General features: G+C 41.2%; 1 protein-coding gene across 4 annotated transcripts in view; it reads left to right on the top strand.

The window, feature by feature from the left end:
- Positions 1 to 4,928: 4,928 nt before the first annotated feature.
- The window catches only part of HERC2 (HECT and RLD domain containing E3 ubiquitin protein ligase 2), a 109,751-nt gene continuing 90,858 nt past the window's right edge, over positions 4,929 to 23,821 (top strand). For 3 of the 4 annotated variants that reach the window (XM_068681418.1, XM_068681426.1, XM_068681398.1), the window contains exons 1-4: positions 4,929 to 5,073; positions 5,480 to 5,590; positions 16,024 to 16,138; positions 22,098 to 22,235. In XM_068681418.1, the coding sequence (XP_068537519.1) occupies positions 5,519 to 5,590; positions 16,024 to 16,138; positions 22,098 to 22,235 (325 nt within the window). In that variant the 5' untranslated portion in view covers positions 4,929 to 5,073; positions 5,480 to 5,518. The remainder of the gene's footprint in view (positions 5,074 to 5,479; positions 5,591 to 16,023; positions 16,139 to 22,097; positions 22,236 to 23,821) is intronic. The other variant, XM_068681409.1, reaches the window with a different exon arrangement.

The following is a 23,821-nucleotide window of genomic DNA, read 5'->3' as shown; positions in this document are numbered from 1 at the left end:
ACTCTTTCCACAAAGAAAAACTGTCACGAGAGAAGGACTTGTTGAAGCTCTGTGTGTAAGCAATATTCGTCATTTAAGATCAGGGCTAAGTGAAAAGGAGGGGCAGGGTAAACCTAGTTCTGTTTAATATCGGAACAATACAGTTTCCAAACTCAAATGGGTATGTGTCACTGCCTAATCAAGGTAGGAGTGAAATCATCTTGGAAGTGTGGATGAATGTGAAGGCTTGGGGTTAGAATAAAGATATGTCAGAGAAAAAGATGAGAAACAGCAGGGTTGTGACCACTGCAGGTGAGAAAGGACCAGAAAGCCATGCACGGAGGCAGGAGATGTTTCATTGTCCTGAAGAGACATAAGGAAAGAAGGTTGGGATTTTGATGGCAAGAGGTTTGGGGTTTTGAACAAAAAGCTGCTTCCTTTGGTTGGTTGTTCTGCTTATGTATTCCCCCCCCCCCCAGTAATTAAAATGGCTAGTAGAAAGCATCATTATGACTATTTAGAAATACTGGTGGGGGGGGGAAGGAGAAGAATCCTTTTATGTCCTTACTCTGTCCTGTTTTCCCTCTGAAGAAAGCACTGGTGTGGAATAAATGTACTGACCAATGTGAACTGATGGCATTCATTGCAAATAATATAATAAAGAAGTAATGGGCCTCATCATGATCTTTTAATTGCATAAAACTGAGATTTTGGCCAACAGTTCATTTCAGAGTGTCTTAAAATAACAAAAGCTACTTGTAAAAATTTCTCACTTTCTTTGGGAAAGCTTTCAACACAGAGAATTAGCCAGGAAATTCTTTGTGACCTGTTTTAAACCCAGAGAGGACTGGATTTTGTATTTTGTGGATGATAACACACAAAGACTTCGAAACTCAGTGGGAGAGCTCAACACAAATGGCTCTTGAAAAAAATTACAAACAAAAAAGCCATTGTCTCGCAGCGAACAGTTGGGCACTGCTCTTACAGAGATGGTTTTGTGTCCCTTTCACACGAGTAACAATTATTGAGAGAAAATGAGAGAAAAGGAATGTCCCACATTCTGCTGCTGATATAACAAGAACGGACTCCCTAGAGCTCACACATTTAAAATAATTATTAATTAGTAAAGATTTGACCGTTATACCTAGAACGCCTGCGGGTAGGGCAGGGTACTGGTTATATGTAAACATATACTTTAATATTTGAGGTCCTTTATGAATAATAATAAAAAATTCATTTTTTTTGTTCATTGGCTCTTAAGGTTTTGGATTTAGGCACTTGAGAATGCAATTGTCTCATTTTTTTGTGACTGATCCTGTCATTGCTTATGGTCTCATTGACACAAGTGAAATAAAAACAAATATTGTGCTACCTAGATTGTTCAGAGACACTTCTTTTACTTCTGTCTGTTTTGCTTTAGATTATTAGTATTAGTATTAGTTTATTCAGTTCGTTTCTGTTCTTCCCTGTCTCCTTAGACCTGTCTGACTGTAACTGCCTGTTCATGGAGGTGAGGGGAGGGCACCATCCATGCTAACAACCCTACATTTTCCAGCCTTGCGTGTGCTACTTTTCCTCTACCTCCTGTACCCTGAAAGTGCCTCTTCTCTGGTATGTCTCCTCCTCCACATTTACAGCAAAAGGGAGGTCTCCTGCCCAAATCCAGGCATTTTTAGAACACACTCTATTGTTTGTAAGTGCTCTAATAAGTGCGACAGAGAATGAGACCCTATTAGAAAGCATTCTGATATATTTACTTATTGCTTTAGTCTGTTTTAATAGTGGTTTATACAATATATCTAGAAGCAGCTACACGTAAATGACTGACTTTGTCTGTCCATGGAAATTAGATTTTTTCATGTCCAGCCATTTTGCTGGAGGAAGCAAGAAAGAAGTGCGAGGGTTTTGACAGATTTGCAGTGAAAGCAAAGAGTTTTCTTCCACCTCACTAGCAGCCTGCCCTGCCATCCCGAGGATGTCGGTGTCTCTAAGGCAGGGACATCAGATCCATTTAATGATTTTCTTGGGTGTAAAGTAGGTTACTTGAGCAAGCTGGGCCACAAAGGATGACAGCTGGTGAACCGATTTTCAAGATCATATAATCCTGCTTTAAGATGGAGATATGCATCAGAAGAGTAGAGCGCAAGAGTGGCTGTGGAGTCGTAGCACTTCACCTGTTTGGCTTGAACTTGCCTTCAGAAATCCGCCAGACACGTACATTACCACCCTCATTACCTTGGTCTGTCAGAAGTAAAACAACACATCATTGTTATTTAAACAACATCAGAATAACATAGTTATTGATGGACTTAATAGTGCGAACACTGTGTATAAAGATGATTACAGGTTCCAGAGTCTTTACATTTTCTGATTATTAACGGAACTGAATTGTTTTTTAATAATATCATTAAAATAATTATTTATGTTGTTTTACCAGATGTACTTTTCTCTCTGAAAAATTTGGTGGGTACATAGTATTTTTGTAAATGAGAATGCCATTTTAGATTGCATCATGCTATTACAGTGTATTTGAAATGCAAACAAACATTATTAATCAGAAGTGAAATCTAAATCTGGAAAGTACAAAATAATCCATAAATTCTTCAGAAGCATCACTATCTGTTGAATTTCCATGGTTACTGCACCCAAATATGTTTTGATTTTTGTGGAAGTGAGTGAGTACAGGACGTTCCAGCTGAATATGAGAAGGCACTTCTTTACTATGAGCATTGGCACAGGTTGTCCTGAGAGGTTGTGGAGGCTCCTTCTCTGGAGATATTCAAAACCTGCCTGGATGCCATCCTGCACAATGTACTCAAGGTGATCCTGCTTGGTGGGGGGATGGACTAGATGATCTTCAGAGGTCCCTTCCAACCTTGGCCATTCTGGGATTCTGCGGGTACCTGCTAATTGGGCCAATGATTCAAGTCTAACAGGTTAGCCAGTTATGCACTCTTCAAATTGTTCACATCAAGAGTTAAGAACAGAAGATTACTGCTGCTTGTTATTTAGTAAAAGTAAGAGATTTAACTGAAATAAATGCAAATGACCTTTCTGGAGAGCCAAACAAAAATGGCAGAGAATGCAGCACATGCAAAGCAGCTCTCTGATATCTGACTTGCAAATCAAGATCAATGGGCACCATGGTTTCAACCAAGTTTTACTAATGCCTTCTGGTTTGGACTCCATACATTGCAAAATGTTTTTTATCACTACTCGCAATATGACAATATGACTACTTTGTTATATTTTCAGTCTACCAGGAAATAGGAGACTAAAACATTTCCCATCCTGGAGTGCTAGTTGTTGCTCAGACATGGACTAGCCAGAGTAGACATGACATGAAATGCATGACAAAACTTTCACTTCCCTGATATATAACATAAAGCTTTTGACATACAGGCATTTGGGCAGATTTTTCTCTATATTTTATATAATTTTTCAGGCAGTTCAGAAATGTACAACTTTTCACTTAAGGTGACTGTGTCTTGATCCCATATTGGTCCATGGTGAGTCTCAAGCTGAGCAGCTAATTCATGGCAGCATTTTTCTGTTACTTCGAAAATGGACACCAAAAAAAAAAAAATTCGCTTCACTTTAGTGGTAATAATTATGACAATGTTTCTTAGAATCACAGAATGGTTTGGGTTGGAAGGGACCCTAAAGATCATCTAATTCCAGACCCCTGCCATGGGCAGAGACACCTCCCACCAGACCAGGTTGCCCAAAGCCCCATCCAGCCTGGCCTTGAACACCTCCAGGGATGGGGCACCCACAGCTTCTCTAGGCAGCCTGTGCCAGGGCCTCACCACCCTCTGAGTGAAGAATTTCCTCCTTATATCTGATCTAAACCTACCCTCTTTTAGTTTAAAGCCGTTAACCCTTGTCCTATCCCTACACTCCCTGACAGAGTCCTTCCCCATCTTTCCTGTAGGTCCCCTTTAGGTACTGGAAGGCCACTGTAAAGTCTCCTTGGAGCCTTTTCTTCTCCAGGCTGAACAACCCCAACTCCCTCAGTTTGTCTTTGTAGGAGAGGTGCTCCAGCCACTTGATCATCCTTGTAGCCCTCTGGATTGCTAAAACAAGTCCACGTCTTTTTTTTTTTATTATTCTTAATCATAATAAAATGATTTGCCTAAGTATGATAACCTTTGCCCAAATGCATGTAAATGGTCTTGGTTCTGTAGGAATTTTGTTGGTGTGCAGCCTGTGGTTGCACATGGGCCAAATCCTATTGTAGTCTCATCTGCCAAGCCCTGCTCCCACCTTTGGGCTCCCTGAGTGCTGGAGAACTGCAGTCTACACGCTGCAAGATACTGTAATTTTGATTAATTTGCATTTCACACTACTGATCCATTTTGTCATCCCCGGCACAGTTTCAGCTTCTCCCTTTGGCAAGGGGCGCGCCGCGTTGGCCTGCAGCCCCCCTCGGCCCCTGCCAATTCCCCACATCACCCCACCGTAACAGCGGAGCCTGCAGCTAAAACGACTGAAGGAAATGAAGAGCAGAACAGCACTTTTTTATTTATTTATGTTTTTAAATCGATTTCTGGGTGTAGTATGGTTTAGTGGAGGACTTGTTAGCATTAGGTCAGAGGTTGGACTCGGTGATCTCGGAGGTCTCTTCCAACCTAGAAGATTCTGTGATAACGGAGGGCTGCGTTTTTGCTACTGTCTATTTTATTTCACTTTATTTTATTTCATTTTGTTTTATGTTAAGCCGTGAGGCGGTGTCACACTTCAGGCCTTCACTATGCTGGGAAGGGGGGGGTTGGGGGTCTGAGGGGGACCCCCTCCCTCTGCGCAGTGCCCCTCTATCTCCACTGCGCCGCTCCTCTCTATGGTGCGGCCCGCCCGGGGCAGGATGTCCCGCCCCCCCCTCCCCTCCTGATTGGCTGCGAGCCTCTCTGGCGTGCGTAGGGGCCGGGCTGAGAAGGGGCCGAGCTCCCCCCCAGCTTCCAGTGTGGAGGGAGGGCGGGCGCGGGGAAGGCAGGGCCCGGCGCTGCCGGCGGACGAAGGGGGTGGGGGGGGCGGGCGGGTAGCGGGGAGGAGGGGCGAGGATAACCCGGGGCCGAGCGGGGCGAGGAGCCGCCGGTGAGTGCGGGCAGCGGGCAGCGCCTCCATCGGCTGCTGGGGGGCGGGGGGGGGACACACACACACAGGGACCCCCCCGCACCCAGCCCCGGGATATGGCGGCGGCGGGGCGGGGGCCGTGCCCGGGCCTCCCTCGGTCCCTCCTCGGGCCCCTCTCGGTCCCCTCCCGGTGCCTCCGTCCCCGAGGGGCTCGGGGCCGCCCGGGGAGGCCTTCCTCGGGTGCTGGGGGAGGGGGTGGCCAAGGGTTTCCAACCCCCTGAGGCCCCCCGGGGGGGTCGCTTGCACCCTAAATTATTCAGGGCCCCCGGGGAGCCACCCCGAAATACCCCTGGGTTGGGTTTGTGCCGGGTCGCTGTTTTTCTCCTCGCTGCGTGCCGGGTTGTTATTTATTTGTCTCCTCCCGCAGCAGGTTGGGTTGCTCGGCCAGGAGGCTGGCGGAGGGAAGATGTCTTCTGAGGCGTTTTGTCTGGCTGCGCAGGCGAGGTTCGACTCCAAATGGTTGAAGACAGACCTACAGGTGAGGAGTGGGCGACCTTTCAGGTGCTTTGCAGGCTGGGCTGCTGGTGAGGTGGCTTGCTGAAAGGAATATGTGCCTGGTATCACACTGCACTTCACACACACAGAATCACAGAATTTCTAGGTTGGAAGAGACCTCAAGATCATCGAGTCCAACCTCTGACCTAACGCTAACAGTCCCCACTAAACCATATCCCTAAGCTCTACATCTAAACGTCTTTTAAAGACCTCCAGGGATGGTGACTCCACCACTTCCCTGGGTAGCCCGTTCCAATGTCTAACAAAACTTGAGGGAACACTAAATTATTTTGAGCTGCAAATCTGTGTTGTCAGTCCAGTCTCTTCTGCATAGAAACAAGCTGGACTACACGTGTGTTATCTTTGTGCAGCACACACCTGTGTACAGAGCTTTACTGCTAGAACTGAGTTCTTTAGGCTGCTGCCAAACTTCTGATCTTCAACCAAGTTCGTGGTTTTAATACACAAGAAAACTGACGTGAAAGACAATGGAAATCAACTTAAGTTTTAAAGAGTTCAGATTAGCTGTTACCCCGATTGCTTGGGTAACAGGTGTAGGCTTCCTTTAAATTTCATCCTTTTCCAAGGGAGTTAATTTTGTATGGAGTCTGTCAAAGAGAGGTGGCTGAAATGGAACTGGTCTTTGTACTGGTGTATGGTGAATTTTGCTTTAGAAGATGACATGTTTACTTATCAAGATTGTGTGGTAGGGTAATGAGGTTATTATCATGTTTGCTCAATTTGAGTTTGAAACCAAAGAGAAAAATAGAGAGAAGTTAGTGTTTTGGGTCAGTTACATTTCATTTTGGATGAAATGGGTAACTAGAGTAAGTCCTTGTGTTGTCTGTCTTCCTTCCTCCAGATGTAGCATAGAGATACCTTACTTTGAATAGGCTTTGCAAGTTCTTGCTCAAATCTCTGAAGTTCTTGTTGGGACAGGCCGGCTGGTATTATTCCTTTGATATAGATTTATTTATTTATTGCATCCTGATTGACTTTACTCAAAAGTCTTTTTTGCATAGGCTGGTTGGTAGAGTTCAGCTGTCATTGTGTCTAGACAAAGGTCTGTTCTATGTACTTGTGACCTAAAAGCAAACTTTTTCTAGTATTTTACATCAAACAAGCTAAATCGGATTCTGAAGTGACAAGTTTAGTATGCAACCATCAGGGCTCTACTATATAATGTAAGGGCCATAAAATTACAGGGATCACCCTTGATTTGGCTAGATTAGTTCTGTCTCTCGTTTTCTTATCCTTTCCAAAGCCCAAATTTTGCATTCAACGTTAGATGTTTTGGTTAAGGAGGTGAATATGCTTAGTACCAAAACAATTGGAAGATGAAGATATTAAGAGTTACAGAAATACTGTTCTAGTCCCTGGATGCTTAGTTCTAGATGGCAGATAAGTTGCTTTGACTATTGTAAGATTGTAGCTGAAAAAATGGCCATCTGTCTGGAATGGCTGCTGAATATGGATTGCCTACTTTTCTTCTGTATTATACAAGGTGAACAATGTGACTATTCATGTGATTTGTCATATTTTTCCTCTCTGTTGTAATGTTTTTTCTTCTGCATCCCGTTTTTTATGCTTACATGCACTTTTGACAGGAAGGTTTCAATTGCCATCCATACCTTAAGGTTTATTTTCAACTGAGTGCATAAAAAGACAAGAAATACTTGTCTTTTATGGGCTAGTTTTATAGTTAATGGGTTATAATAATTCCACTAAAAAATAAAAATTTTAATTGGTAACAAATCTCTATATGAATAAGTTCTTCTATGAGAGTTCTTTATGAGTAATAAGTTAGACTGTAATTGCCAGGGTGCTCCCTTTGTTTTCTTCTAATCGTGCTCTAGCCAAAATAATGAGATTAATGAAATAAGAGAACAGTAATCGTTTGTGATCTGCTGGACGCAAACATCGCTTCTCTGGAATGTGAAGCGTAGGCAGACCTCCCAGGTATCATACAGTTTTCTTACTAGGTTAGCAATTTTTGGCATTAGGCAGGTCCTCATCACAGAACTCTGTGTAGATGTATCTGTTGGTTACTTTTTATTAATTATATAAAAAAAAAAAAGGCATGTGGTTCTTGATTTGCTGTTTTTATTGTATTAAATGGCAGATGTCTTCTGTCAACTAAAGGGGTTTTAGGCTCTGGGGAATTTTTGTATTGCCTGATTGACCAGAATGACCTAGCTACTTGTGAAATCTCTTTGTAGACATAAATCCTGTATCACTTTGTTCTTTTTGTACCAAGCATGCAGATTTCCTGCCTTGTATGTGTTTTTTTCACCTGCTTACTGTAGAAGGGCCTTGTCAGTGTTCAAGAGATTATCGACAGAAATAGAAATTATGAGAATAATACCTAGGAGAGATTTGAACAAAGGCACACTGATTTAAGTGAACGAATCAATCTGACTACATGTTACTGATTAGAATTGACTCTGAAACTCTTCACTTTGCACCTAGATTCATAATTTCTTGCTTTACAGTAGCCAAAGAGTATGTTGGTGGGATTCCTTGAAGAAAGAAAGTTATACTGGGGAGTTCTTCACCTTAGGAGACATACAGAGATTAACCAGTCTCTAAAAGTAACTTTGTTGTTGTTGTTCTTGAATAACATTCTTTGCTGTTGCCTAATTTGAGGGTTATAGCTGGAAGTGGAAGGGAAGCATTTCTTCTGGTTGATGAGCAGTCTCCAAAGTCTGACTCCTCCGTTTTTCTTGCCTCTGTTGCCAGAGGCTCTTTATTTAGACTTGATGGCTGTGGCAGTCACTGTGGATTAGAGGCACTGAAATCTCTCTGATGATCATTGGATTCTTTTTTTGACTTTAGCTCAAGACAATGTTGCGGTAATAATGTAATAAATGATACTACAATGTTATGTGCATTAATAGCAGTCTGCAATATAGTGATATTAATGGAATAAAATCCATGTGTCATTCTTTTCTTAGCATGGATTGTGTTTAATCACCTGTGAGAGCCACTGTTTCAGCTGGCATTCAGGCCAAATTTAAGTATACTTACTGAGTTTTGGGGTGTTGGTGTTAATAGACAAAGCCAGCATGGTGTAGCATATTATTACTGTTCTTAAGAAAGTATCTGAGCTCTTTGTAGTGACAGTGAGCCTTCAGCCTCCAGGAGCAATTGACATGGTGTGAAAAGTTGGTGGAGACTATATGTTTTGATGATAGAATTTTTGCTTCTGTTAATTTCTCTAAAGCTGATTTAATCAATATTATTATAGGAAGCTGATTTAATCGATATTATTATAGGAAGCCAAAATGCTGTAGTCTTAGGTGCTGCCCACAGCTATGTCAGGTCTTTTTACAAACTTTGTAATTGACCCATTATTGTATGTTTTACAGTGCTAGGAAAGTCTAAAAAGCTTAGAAAAGTCTAAACACTCATTTTGTAAATTGTGTTTTATTTGTGTTGTTTATGATTTTTGTTGATTTGTGAGTTCCTGCTGGACCAAAGTTAGGCTCTGTGTTGCCTGAAAGAACAAACTGCTACTGTAGCTGAAAAACTCAGTTCAGCTCAGTACGAGGTTGCATCAGCAATACAATATATGTAATGTTTCCTTAAATGCACATATCAATAATATAACTGTATAACAGCTAAGTAATCCTATGAAATAATAAAACTTGGAGTTGCTAGAAAGTTTGGATTACCACTCATTTGATTTTATACATTTTATATTTTTGGTTTTGTTTTAATGCATATTAAAGCATATACCCATGCATGTCTATTACTAGTAGAAACCATCACGCGTGTAACAAAATCTGAAATGGGAGATTGTGTTCTAATGGCTATTCTAATGAAGGCATCCCTCTTAAAAGGAAAACATAACAAACTACAAATGCTAGGGAAGATTAAAGTTGTTTACTTAAACCTAGATAAGCAGTTTGCCAAGTCAATTTGAGCTTTAAATAGTTCCATTGAAGTGAAGGTACTGCACCAGTTGTTTAGAACCTGGTGCAGAGAACTTTAATTAGTGATGGCTGAATCATGAAAAAACAGAATCAGTCAGCTAATGAGATGCATGCGTGTGTCTGGTGCTTATTGGTCTGCCCATTCTGGATCCTGCAGAGGACTGTTGTGCTTGATAGCAGGGGGTAAGGGAGAAAAGCTTTCATATTCCTGTAGCATGGGGAAAAAAAACCCACAACGAAACTTTAAGCAATAGTGAAAGGTGCAAGGGCTGTCTACGAAAAAGACTAGCATGGATTTTCATCAGTTTTCATTCAATTTATGGTTGGTAGGCTATTTCTGTCTTCTTTTGCCACAGGGATTTGAGAGATCTTTTTAAATTGAAGCAGCCACCTATAAGAGTTGCATTTGCCTGAAATCTTTTCACCTTCCCCCAAAGTTAAATTTGGCCTCTGTATTTTTGTGAAAGGCCAGCTGTTCTAGCACCTAGGTCAGTATCTTTGCTGATGTAAGTAAATGATGTCTTGACTGTTAAGAAGTTAGTGAAAGATGTTTTCTTTGTTTTGTTGATTTCCTAGTCATTTTCTCCTTAGTTTCAGTATGCTGATCAAAAATGAAATGTAAAACTGCAAATGAGAGCTCCTATCTTTTTAAATGTAGTGAACTTTGTAATGGAGAATTCTTAATATCCAAAAAATGAGGTAATTCTCCCTCCAGAATAAAAAGGAAGGGTCCGGAGGTGAGGACTGGACTTTACATGGAGTGATAGGCTAGAGAAGTTAAGATCAGTGTTTGTGCAGGTATTTGGGTTTAGAGCTCCTGTTCCTCAAATGGAGGAAGTTGGAGAACTTCTCTTTAAAGTTTGAGGGTAAGACTTATTTTTTCTTTGCTTATGAGCTGTAAATGTTAGTAAAATTTTGCAACAAATGGAAGCCTGGTCAACAGGGGGACGTTTCTAGTTTGACCCCAAATCTGTTGAAGTGATACAGGACTGCTGAACTTTATGGCCTTTGTCACCAGAACTTTAGAGCAATATGTTAGACATAATGATGCTCCTCTGTGATTTGTATGGGTGTGATAAGCAGCTGGGATTTGTGGCATGCTTTAACAGGGATGGAAGGAGGCTAGGACAGAATATTGAAGACAAAAAATGAAACATAAATTGAAGGGATTTAAAACAGTGAAAAGAGTAGAAAGGCTTAGGAAAGCACTTACTGTTTCTCCCGTGATATTCGTCTGTTCATGTGTTGAAAAATATTTTCATCTATTTCTAAATAAAAATGTATTTTAATGTACCTTTTAAAATGCAACCGATAGCTAATGCAGAAGTAACTGAGTGGAAGAACAGATTTCTGTCCACATTGCCCCCCCCACCCCAACTGCTGACAGTTCTGAGGTGAAGATTATTAAGTAGCTTATATTTTAAATCCATAATGACGTTTTGTGATTATCTTCTATTTCCAACGTAGCTGTATAATCAGGAATCCTACCTGAATCAGACCTTATGGCCTCTTTTTATGTTGTTTTCTTTCACTTGCATCATTTTTCTTGAGCTCTGTTTAAGTTTTACAGAGGCTTCTGTGCTTGTTACAGGACAGTTTATGAAACCACATCAAGAATGCGATCTGCTAGAGCACATGGAATAAACATTGTCTGATTTTAAATAGTTGTCTTTAGAACCGAGTTACAGCTTCTGATGGTTTTTAAAGTAACTTACTGAAAACAAACCTTGTAGTGGTGTTTTGAGGATTCCCAGAAGCTTATCCAGTTGTGGTTGCAATGTTTCATTTTGTAGAAATGTAAGGAAATGCTAATGCCTTCTTCTGTAGAGGTGATGGCAGGAACGGGATATGTATGGGGGCAGAATTTCACTGCCAGCCCCATTGGAGAATAGGAGTAACATATGCTAGCAACCAAACTAGAGATCCCTTTGACTGAATTCTGTCTTGTACTAGACAGAGTAAATTACAGTTTAACTGTAGAGATAAGATTAGAGTAGGGGCTGCTCAGTTTACAGTACAGTAAAAGTTCGCTTTGAAGTCTGTTTGGGCCCTTTGACTTGGGTATGTGATCAGGACTGAGATTTCGGTCTATGTGGGAAGTATAAATTTGGCGAGGTGCGTGCCTTAGAAGTGCAGAGATCAAGAAGATGTGGTCTAGAGATGAGAACATGTAATAAATGGTGGAAGTAGGTTGCGTTTGTGAAGGTGAGGTGTAAAGGAGATGAAGATATGTGGTTGTATCTGAAAGGAAGTTAGGAGCTGTTATGGGAAAGATGAGGGAGATTTGGGGCATGGGGAATGCCACTTGATACGATGAAATGAGTAGGGAGGCTAATAACAAGTGCCAGGGCTGTAGGGTACTGGTTAGTGGGGATGGAGTTATGGCATTGCTCTTGTCTCAGACTTGGGAAGCAAGTGTCTGGGTGGTGGGGCAAGCAGGGACTTGGGGTCCTTGTGGTACACTCACAGTGTACATCTCTGCAACTGTCGACAGTTGGAAACATTCAGTGAAAACTTATTCTTTGTTAAGTTAGTGAGTTTGTCAAATTAATCCCTTTAAACATTCACAAATGAAGTTACTAAATTATTAGAGGGAAAGATGATCCCGTAAATCAAATAAGTAGTGGGTGGGTATTAGACTTGTACTCTTGTACTTGCAATCCCAGTATGTCAGAAACAGTGAAGAGACAGTAAGATGTAACATACTCCTGCAGAATATTTGTGAAGAGTCATTGTGAACAGCACCCTCTTTTTTTTAAATAAGTAATTTGCATCTTTAAGTAACTGCATGGCATGCAGAGGTCCCACAATACATTGAAAGTACTAAATTCTCCTGGTTAATAATTCATTCGTATTAAAACATACTGGCTTTCCTGATACTATTATTCTGTCATTTTGTGCTTACATGTGCAGTGTGCTAGTTAGGGAATGAGGTGAGAAAACCTACTGATTGACAAGCTGGGAATGCATCACATTTCCTGACAAGTCTTAAAACACTAGAAAGAGAAGACAAGATTGTGTAATCAAAGCAGAAATTTGACTTTTATACCATAGAGTTGACTTATTGTTACCTTCAGCTGCTAGTTTTGCAGAACCACAGAGGGGCTGAGGCTGTGGGGGCCCTCTGGAGGCCACCAGGCCCCAGCCCTGCCCCAGCAGGGCCACCCAGTGCAGGCTGCCCAGGCCCATCTGCAGGCGGCTTTTGGAGATCCCCAAGGAGGAGACCCCACAGCCTCTCTGGGCAGCCTGTGCCAGGGCTCCTCACCCGCACAGCACAGGAGTGCTCCTGGGGCTCAGGGGGAGCCTCCTGGGGGCCTGGTTGTGCCCAGGGCCTCTGGTCCGTCACTGGGCACCACTGAAGAGAACCTGGCTGTGTTCTCGCTGCGCTTTCCCTTCAGATGTTTGTTGACGTTGATGAGGTCCCCCTGAGCTGCCTCCACTTCAGGATGAACAGGCCCAGTGCGCAGCCTTTCCTCATATATGAGCTACTCCAGTCCCTTAATTGTTTTCATGGCCATTCACTAGACCCTCTCCAGTTCATGTCCCTCTTGTACTGGGGAGCCCAGAACTGGGCCCAGCGCTCCAGATGTGGCCTCACCGGTGCCGAGCAGTGGGGGAAAGATCACCTCCCTCAACCACTGTCAGTGCTTTGCCTGATGCAGCGCAGGACACCACCAGCTTTCTGTTTGGCAGGGGCACATTGCTGGCTCGTGTCGAACTTGGTGTCCAACAGGACCCTCAAGGCCTTTCCTGTCAAGCTGCTTCCCTGCTGGGAGGCCCCCAGCACGTGTGGATGTATGGGGTTGTTCTTCCCCAGGAGCAGCACTTGGCACTTCTTGAACTTCATGAGGCTCCTGTCAGCCCATTTCTTTAGCCTGTCAAGGTCCCTCTGGATGGCAGCGTGACCCTCTGGCATATCGGTCACTCCTCCTGGTTTCTGTGGGTTAGCTGAAATATGAAGGGAGTTGGGAAGCTTCTGTTACGGTTCTGGAATTTTTGGATTATGTCAATAAAACTACTTGAACAATGCATCCCTTTAAAATTAACCTTCACTTCCACTTCTGGCTGTCACAGTGGCACTGTTTAATGTGTTTGCTCTACATTGAGTAGATTAATAGTGACCCTGTTACAGTTGGAATTGAGTTCCCTGCAGTTCCGACATGTGAACTGGTTGTAAGTACTGCTTCTTCAATGTCCTTTCAGGCAGTTGCTTTGGTTATTGCTGCAAGGAAAGCCAGATATTCCTTTACGTTCAAACTCGTCCCTTCCCCCTCTCCCCCAGTGCATATCCCACTAGCAAAATGTTAACGACAGCATGAATGAAAGCAAGTTTGTTTTTCTGGAGGCTGCTTATAGTGTAAGCTTCCATGACATATTTGGAGGAGGAGGAGGAGCGCTCTCTGACCTATAATCTCAGTGGCTGCTTTATCTTTGTGCAACATAACAAGAAAATGACTGATAAGAATTTGAACGCCAAACCCCAGGCAGAAGAAATTTTGTTTACTCTTTCAGTTTTGAGCTGCTTGAAGCGAGCTTTGTGCCATGTAAAAAAGGTTAGAGGTTAAAGTGGAAAAAATCCTTTTCATTCAGCTATAGCGGTGCTTACAAAAGTAGGAAGTTTTCCTCATTAATATAATGTTGCATTATGAAGAATCATGAGTTCAAAAGCTGTAGGTTTCTCAGTGTGTAAGTTTAAGCAGCAGTGAGAACTATTTTCCATACCAGGGTGATTTGAGGACATAAAATGGAAAAGATGACAATTTAATAGGCAGAAGTCTTTATTTTGTGAAAATTATTTTTGCAAAAGTTATTTCTGCAAATCATCCCAAGGGTTGCCTTCTTTCCTATTTCTCAAGCTTGTGTTTTGCCATAGATTAGCATTGAGCAGGTGAACATCCTAAAATAATTAAACATCTTCTATGCAATAGGAGCCAAAAACAGTGAAAAAGAAAACCTATCATTGACAACTGGGAAAAATAAATTCCTTAGGTGTCCCAGTAAAGAACATGCCCATGTCTGATGAAGGAGAAAATGAGCGCCTGTGTCTTTGTTGAAATATTTATAGACCTAGAACAATGCAAGAAATTCAGTCAGTGGTGGAAGAGGGCTTTTTGTTTGTTTTTTACTTCGTTGAAGTGTGACTTTAGTTCAATCTATTCTTTTTTTTTTTTTTTTTAATTTAACCCAAGCGTAAAGTTTTTAAGAAAACCCAATCTCTGCAAGAGGCCCCTATTCCCTCTAGCCCCAAAGAAAAAGGAATGTCACTTTCTTTAAAATATGGTCACAAAGTAATTATGGTGCTGCATAATTGGTAAATTGCAGATGAGTTGAGTAAGGTCTAGGTCAGACTGTGATTCTTCTCTCTGTTACCTCCCTGAGGAAAGGAAATAGCAAGTGACAAATACATACAATTTGTCAGCCTGTACTTTGAGTAAAAGAAAAGGAAATCATTAATACTTGTTGGAGTGAATTTCTGGCTTATGCAATATGAAGTCAAAAAACTAATGTGGTGATTTAGTATGCTGCAGTGGTGTCATAATGTGCAACCTGTCTTTAATTTTTCATGTTGCTTAGATTAGCTGGGTCAGCAAATGACCTCCCTGCAGTTGGTTGTGGCTCTTAAAAACTGTGATCTTCAATAAAATATCCTTAGGAAACTGATCAAAAGAAAGTACAAGCAGACTTCTGTGGATAAAGGCAAATATTAACAGCAGTTGTGTAACTTCTTTGTGTTATTCCTCCTCACTTAAAACACTTTGGACTTGAATGTTAGTTACATAACCCAAGAGTGCTTCTAAATAAGCTTTCAGCATTTTTCTTGGATGTCTCCGCTGCACGGCTCTGGCATGCTGAAGGAATTCTGTTTGCCAGTTCCATTTACTCCCCTTCTCCCTTCTGCTGCGTGGTTGCAAATTATAGCCTGCTTATTAAGGAGTTCGCTCGAGATGTAGACTCCTGTTTTGTGATGTCCTATAGAGCATAGATCACTGGCAGCAGAGGAGAGGTTATCTTGGTCAGTAGGTTTCTTCAAAGGAGATTCAAGGTAGTTTCATGAGCTGGTGACCTTTGTGTCATATACCCTGACTGAGTTCCACGCTCTTCAGTCTCTGGTTTGGAGAGGGGACTGTAGTGACTTCCCCTGTGAAAAAGGGGAAAAGGGATTTACCCAAATTACTGCATGATGTCATCTTGAAATAAGGTATTTCTGAGGTGACCAAATCATGCTTTTTATGGGAGTTATTCACCAAAAGCAAATTGATCTTGCTGTATTTAAGTCCACACAGTCAGATCAGATAGTCTTTAATCTGAAAATAGCATAGCTAGAGAATGAGAGATCCTGAAGATCATTTAAGTCTCTGTCAAACATACAAAGAATTTACCAGTGAGGTGACATATGGTGTTTTTTAAAATTTCTTCCGTGTTGGCTTGAGGGGAAAAATACAACTGTATGTAACTGCATATAATTTTTTTTTTTTAACAGCTTGCTTTTACACGAGATGGACTCTGTGGCTTATGGAATGAAATGGTAAAAGATGGGGAGATTGTATATCCTGGAACAGAATTAACACAAAGTAGTGAACTACCTCCAAGAAAAGGTATGTTTTTTTTTCCTTTTATTGTGGTGAAAGTGGAATTCAGAGTTCATACTGTAAGAAAGCTTTGGTTTCTTGTCACGTGTCTACACAGTCTGCCAGTGTTCATATTTTGAGTTAAATGCAATTGAAACTGATCTCTTTTAAAGTGTGCAGGAAGGTAATGTCTGAGCCTTCAAATGAAGGCTTAAATCTGTTCCAGTCTCTTTAAATTAAACATCATAACCACTTGTGTTATGGTGAGCGAGGCTTGGCAGTGTCCTTCTGTTCACTCTCCTTGGTGTGTTTACAGCTGAGGCCTTTGTCTAAAGGAAGTGGGCTGAGGAAGGGGTAAAGGTGATAGTGCTATTTCTAATTTTGTTTATAGTCTTCATGAAGTGACTAAAAGGTCAGCTGAAAACTGTCCGCAATCCAGCTGCACATGTAGTGCTTTTTTTTTGTCTTCTAGTTTCCTTTAGGGCAGGTCAAACACTGCAAATCAAATGACAGAGTAAAGTATCTATTCAGATTAATAACCACATTCTTTGATTAGAGACTTGCTCAATATTTTACAAAAGGAATAGAGAATTATTAATATCTGTCATTGGATATTCAATGATTTTCAGCTTTCTGAAATACTTGGATTTGGCGTGCCATTTAGCTTCCCCTTTATCAATAAGGGGGTTTGTGGAAAGCAGCAAAAACTTTCTGAAAAATGTAAGTGTTCAGTTACTATGAATAGCACAAGTAGTCTGCCTTTTTGTTCCTTTGGAGGTGTGAAGTGTAGATTCAGTAGAGTGCAGGTCATGTCCGTTCTTTTCTACGTACTTCTAAAACACCTATTTTTTTTTTTTTGAAAGCTACAACAGTTTAGAAATTTTAAGAGTTAAGAGCCTGAGAAGGCTATATTCAGATCAGTGTATGAATTCTTTCAGTGTAGTTAGCCGCCTTAAATGCCACCGTGCTGGACTGCAGGGTTTATAAGATGTAACTGTTTTGTTTACTAGACTTGAACTTCGAAAAGGAAAAGTTAATCAAGGCTATTTCTGGTCAGCGTTCATCAGATTGTATGTTTGATTTGGTTAGGCAGTAGTGAGTCATGAAACCAGAAAAACTGGTGGTCCTTTTGCAGCTCAAATTGAATTTCATGAAATGAAAATGTGGAATACTTCAGTCTGTTTAGTTAGTAGTTCATTTTTTACATAAATGTTGTACAAATCTATTTCAAGAGGAAAGGGAAAAGTGCATGCCAGTAACCGGACTTACATAAATCCTAGTGTTTTTATATGAAAATCAATATATTCGAATATCGATATTCGGATTATGCTGCTCTATCGACTAATTTGGAGATGAGAGGTTGCTGTAGTCCTTTTTATTTAGTCTGTTGTAAGAAGTTTTGATTTATTCTCATATGTTCTAATCCTTTTACTTCACTAGTGCTGTATCGTTCTCTGCTAATGCTGGCTGGGCTGCTGGGCAGAGGTGCTTCATTCTTGCAGCGGGTGATCAGCAGAGGCAGTAGATTGGAAAACCACGTTACTGATAGTGAAAAGGATTCCTTCTCTTCTCTAGAAAGTGCAAATACTGCATTTGTTTTCCTGTTAGCAGAAACATTTGGTTAGGAATAACCCCTTTGTTTTTTCTTCGTGACACTTTCAGAAAAACATGTGTGATTAATGCATCCAGGGAAATGAGTTTCCATGTTTCCAAGTATCACCGAAGGGCACACCTGTAACAGTAGTGATGTTCAAATTCAGGTGCACTTGTTGTATGGCATGTACTTAAAAGGTAGTTGGGCTGTCATCAGGAAAATTGGATCAGTTTAATGTCTGAAAATGTTAAGAAGTATTAAATAATTTTTCCTATTAAGCTTTTAAGTTAGGAAGCCATTACTGTACATTTTGAAGATGTCAGTTGATGACACAAGTCCTTTTTTTGTTTCCACAAACTTGTGTGTAAATGGAATTCCTGTTTCAATTAGCTATATTAAATAGGGTAAGACTATAAAATAATCAACTTCACGCCTCTGTCCTGTCACTGGTAAGCACAGTGGGTTTCCTCTCCTCTTCTTGCTTCTTCTCTTCTGTTGTGCCCCTTATCTGGAAGTTGGACCTTTGTCTGTCAGCCTAGTGCTGTTGAATGCACGCACCTCACTCAGCATTGTGTCTGCAAACAGATGATCAAGTCCAAATGCCCAAGTGGTTGCAGAGAGGCTGGCACTGCCCAAACCTTTGTAATGAGAATAACAGTATGTGGGAAGTGGTTATACTGGCTACCCTTCAGACAACATGTATATGAAACTGTAGCAGTGAGCAGGCATGCAGGCTGGCTCCTGCTTTGAGACTCCTTTCCCATGTAGGAAAGAACTTTTAAAAAGTGAAAAGTGCCTCTTTTGCTCGTTTCTGCCTTCTGCAAGTCAGTTATATTGGCAGTACCCAGTGTCTCAAGCATTCAGTACTCAGCTGTGGATTACCATACTCTTTGCAGGACAGGGGGAAATCCAAAGTCATCCTGTTGGACAGTTTGACTTCGTAACTACAAAATGCTTTATTGCATGTTCAACAGATTTTTTTTTTAAATCATTTAAAAAGTAGTATACCCCAGAAGACAAACTTTATTTCTGGTTAGGGCTAGGAGATTGGAATTTTCTGTCATCTGGACTTCTACACATTGGAGGCTGTGTAAATATGATTTATAAATGGTTAGGCACGCATCCTTCACAAATAGCAATCAACATTTGTGTATTTTTATGTAGTCTATATCATGTCAAACACTTAGCATTTGGGCTTTTTAGTGAGTCTTCCTCATCCCATGTAGCAAGGTATAGTCATTATTATCCATCCCCTCATCTTTTGCTTTGCAGAAGTCAGGAAGAAGCTGGACTTGAAAATGTGTGTGTCCAGTGTCAGTGATCAGGTCTGGGGGAAGTTTTCACAAACATGTTGCTTGCAGATCTCAAGTTGCTGATCCTCAGAAGGGTTGGTGGTTATGGGAAAAGGAACTGTAAGAGATGGCTTGGATGTTTAGGGCTTCATATGTTAATGCTGTTATCTCCTAGCCAGCTCTTTGGCAGAGAGAACTGGTTATTTGTTACTGGTATTGAAATATTTCCTCGATCTCAGATTACCAAATACTATTTTAGAGTAATTGTGAAACGCAGCCTGCCCTTAAAGCACACTGTGTGACTTGTGAGCGGCAAGGTATTTGTGGCAACATCTGCTGGGAAATGGTTGCAGGCTTTTTTCTTCTGCTGAGGAATTCCTGACCTGATCACTTGTTGGACTCAGGAGCAGCACAAGGTCTTACTGTAGTAGGTGCTTAGGGAATTATATTTCATATTCAGTGAAGAAAATAAGGCCCACCTTTAGCTGCTTCCTTTCTGTCCCCTCTTTATGCTTTGGGAGCCAACTTCTAGCTGTGGATGATTACTTCAGTTGCTCAGTTTTCACTCTCTGAGCATACCTACCTCATCCTGGAAGCTTATGATTATAAACAAAAATCCAGTTAAGAGAAAGTTCATTTAGGGAACTGTAACACAGGTGTTTTCCCCTGCTGCGTTCCTCAGTGTTCACACTTAAATTTGAGAAAAATTATGTTAAAATAGGCTGTCACACTGCCACCTTTTTTTTTTGGTGTGTGTTCTTTTGTAAACTGCCTTATTGTTTGTTATTTTGGTCTGTGCAGGCTTCGCTCAAGATTTCTTCCTGCCTGCCCCCATTTTCTTTGGAGTTCCCTTTCCACAATCCCTTTCTTTAAGCATAACTGAGCTGCCATGAATATGAAGACCGTGCTGCTGCTTTTAATTTAGACTGATACCAGCATTGTCCCTACAGAGAAAGTGGTGTTGTGCAAGCATAGAGAAGTCTTTGAGAAACAATTTGTCATGGGATTTTAATGTGGTTTTCTGTTTTTTTTTTTTTTTTTCCCTCTTTTAGCTCAGCTCCCTCCTTTTTCCCCCTACCTTCCTTTTCTGCTCATATAGGAAAGTAAAGAAACTCCTCCTAGTGGATTTGTGTATGTTTAATGTCAAGGTTATTTGTGTATGACACAGTGCTGAAGTTCCAGCCTGGGCTGGGACCTCATCTCCTTGCAGCGAGGGACTAAGCTCGTAGCCCTTTGTTGTCATCCTTTGCCAAGGATCTGTTAAAAAGCATAACAAGCTCTCTCGCAGCTCTCTGCAAAACATAGTGCCTTGGCACAGCACCCTTCTGCCCACTGCCTGAAATCCCAGCAGCTCCTGTGGAGCATGTCTTTAGGTGTGTGGGTGAGTGGGGAAACAGCGAGAGCATGGTGTTACTGTGGGAATAGTCAGAGCTGCTCTGGCTAAACAGGGTGCTTGCTTTAACTCTATGATGGGATTTGTGCCTTCGAATGCTACTTCTGCCTTGGAGTAAAACCAGCTGAATTCAGTCATCTTTTGGACACGTTTTATTATGCTGATGACTGCTGGACTGGTGGATGCTCCTTGGTATTTGAGAGAGATGGTCGCACTTGGTGTAGTCTCCACTTGAAAGTGGGGTATCCAGGCTGCTTTTACTGTGCTCAGGTGAGCTGTGCTATCCCTTCCTTAGCCCACAATCTCATCTGCAGCATGCATTGTGCAATTGTCTCCTGTTTTTTTTCCCTCTTTGCCTTGTCTTCAGGTGCCACCTCCTGAGTGCTGCTGCATGTTGCGGGTTATGAAACATTGGCTTTAATTTAAAACTTGTATGATTAAGGCAGCTGAAAAGAGCTTATTTTGGGAGGTGCTATTGTCTGCAGCCAAGGAAGTGTTTAGCAAATAGTCAATCACAGATCCAGTTACAACCAGATCAGACATTCATTTTTTCTTCAAGCCAGATGGAGGAAATGGTTGAATGTTTTTGGAAATTGCAGTGCTTTGTGTGCTCTGAAGTAATGCGAGCCTTTGATACCCAAGTGGGATAGGTGTAATCAGCTGCGTTGTATCTGGCTACAGCTGTAAACTTCTTGCTTACTATCATCTCCTGAAATGTGCTGGTGCGAATGTTTGTATTTGGTGATGGGGGGTGAGATGGGAGGAAAGACAAAATTGTGGTTGTGGTCAAGGTTTCTGGGATGGAGTCTGTAGCCTGGCTTGGCAGACAGGAGCTGAGGACCAGCAATTTTTAAGAGCCTGGTAAAAATGTCTGGGTCTAATCTCTTCACGGATAGGTTGCAAATGCTAGTATTGAGAAATCTGGAGGGGGGAGGGAGATATTTTTAGAAATGAGGGTTGTAGTGGGAAATGCAGTTGCCTGCGAGGCCCTGAATTGCAAGGCAGTCTTGCACGTTGAACTGGCTGGAGGTAAGGATATGGAAATCCATACGAATAAGGAGAGAGACTTCCAGCTGTCTGGTTCCACTGTGTTTAGCAAATTGGAGCTTTCATGCAGTCTTTGATTACAGAGATAAGTGACTAATGTCTGTTTTCTGTCTTCATGAAAGTAATCTTAAAAGGATTGCAAATGCTTTTTTATTGCTTGGGTAGAAAGTGGTGGTATTATTGCTTGCTGGTAATTACTAAGATGCTAGATATGTTAGAAATGTTGATACACTGCATAAAATTAGTGTAAATGTCAATGCATAGCTCTCCTTGATTTTGAAAGTAAGCCAATTGCTGTAGTTTACATGTTGGAATATGAAAACAAGTAAATGAAACAAACGGAGGTAGCTGAGAACAAAGTCTGACTTAAAGTGCATTTATTGCAATGCTGACTTTGTGTTAGTGTGGCTTTTAGTCGGATTACCTAAGAGGTTGTGGCAGTGACTTCAGCATTTTAAAGTCACTGTCTTATGAAATGTAACATGAGACCTAGCACCTGTGGCAGTTAACATGGTGCACACCACTGTATTTTCCCTTCTTTGTTTTATTAATGATAGACAATATCGCTGTAAAAATTTGGGCTATGAGCTTTACCTTTCTAATCTAGGTCTGAATTCAAGGAGGAAGTAGCTTAACTGGTCTTTTTTTTTTCTCCTTTAGATGATAGCACTGAATGCCAAACTGCATCAAAGAAAGAAGAGCAAAATGACAAAGAAAAGAAAGATGAAGAAGAGGCTCCGCCGCCCACTTACAGGGCCAAATCGATTGTTGAGAGTTGGGTGTGGGGCAAACAACCAGGTATTGTGGCTGTTTTGATTCTCACCAAAGCATTGCTTTGTTCTATATTGATCACTGCTTTTGTAGCATCAGGAAGTAATTGGATCAAATGTAGTTGTTGACAGGTGCATCTGTTAGGTTAGTGGAATAAGTTTGGTAAGTGGTTAACTGTGATTCAAGATAAACATTTGCCATAACTACTTTCGGGTTTAATTACGCTCACGACTTGGAGAGTCAATTTGCACCTTTCGTACTACTTGAAGGAATGATAAATTGGCTTGGAACAAATGCAGTTATGCAGCGAAATGTTAAGATGCCTTTAGATTTCTGTTCAGTTACAGACACACACAAAATGCTTAGTTTCTGAAGCCTGAATTTTCTGCAGGCAATAAAGGTTTAATGGGTGATTTTTCTTTTTGGATTAGTGGTCAGATATGAAGGAGTTTGAGTGAATTATGGGAGGAATGTTGAAAGGGTTTGTTCAATTAACTGTCCTGACCTTTACTGACAGTAACATCACCTGTGATGTCAGTGGGAAAACAGTCTGTGTTCACATCTTCAACTGTGGCTCTATAAAATACTGATCCTGATACTGAACCCAGTTGAAGTTTGTAGTTCCTTAATGCTGCAGAGCAGCAACACATTGTCTGACATGATCCAACTTTGAAAGCAATGTTACAAAAGAAGCTTCACTTCAGTGGTTTGTTTTGGACTTCTGGTGCTTGATACTGCCTGATTCAGATACTGGAATGTACAAACTTCAGAGACATCTGTTGTGCCCCTGTCCCCTCACCCTGAATCACTTGAGGATCCCTGGCAAGAAGCATTGTCTCTTCAGTGCTAGAATCTGGATCTGCGTAGCTATCTTCGCTAGGGAAGCTCTGTAACTTGCTTCTGTTGAGCCACAGGTCAGCTGCCAGTCTGCTGTCCTCTGCTCTGTGCCAGCCAGCTTTTTCCCCTTTCTTAAGGACAGAAGGGCAGATGGGCTTGATGTCACTCTAGAAGTAGGACAGAATTTTGCAGTGTAGGAGGAATGAAAAGAATTGCCATTACAGTGGAAGGGAGAGGGAGTGTTAATGAAGGGAGACCGTGTTGAAGAGACGCAAGCTAAAGGTCATGTTATTTTTGTTTTATATTTGTATTTAATGCTTGTTGCTGAAGAAGAAAATAAACCGATTGTAAAAAATGATCATCTAAATACTAACTATCCTACCAAATTTCTGTCAACTGACCAGGGTGTTTGGGATAAGAGCTGGCCTTTAAATTTACTCTCCAATGATTTATTTAAAAATTTAAAATAAATAAAAACCTGTTTAGAAAAGGTGTTTGTGTGTACGGAGGTTTCAGGAAAAAAAAGTTAACTTCTTGCATTAACTTTCAGTGCTTATATATAGTATGTCTCATTATTGTTGAACATGTTATTTCTAGGGTAAATATCTATGAAGATTTAATGTACTAAATTTGTATTCCTTGGTTTCAGTTACCTTTTGTGCTGGAAGTTCACATCACCTTGATCTGATTTAACTGTCTGGGACAGATAAATCCTGAAACAATACTATAAGCATACTTGTATTTTATTTATATAAATGTAACAGGTAGCTTTCACT

Source organism: Anas acuta, chromosome 1 (assembly GCF_963932015.1).
Source record: "Anas acuta chromosome 1, bAnaAcu1.1, whole genome shotgun sequence".
Lineage (NCBI taxonomy): Eukaryota > Metazoa > Chordata > Aves > Anseriformes > Anatidae > Anas > Anas acuta.
Note: the sequence above shows the minus strand (reverse complement) of the source record. Positions and strands in the feature narration are given on the sequence as shown.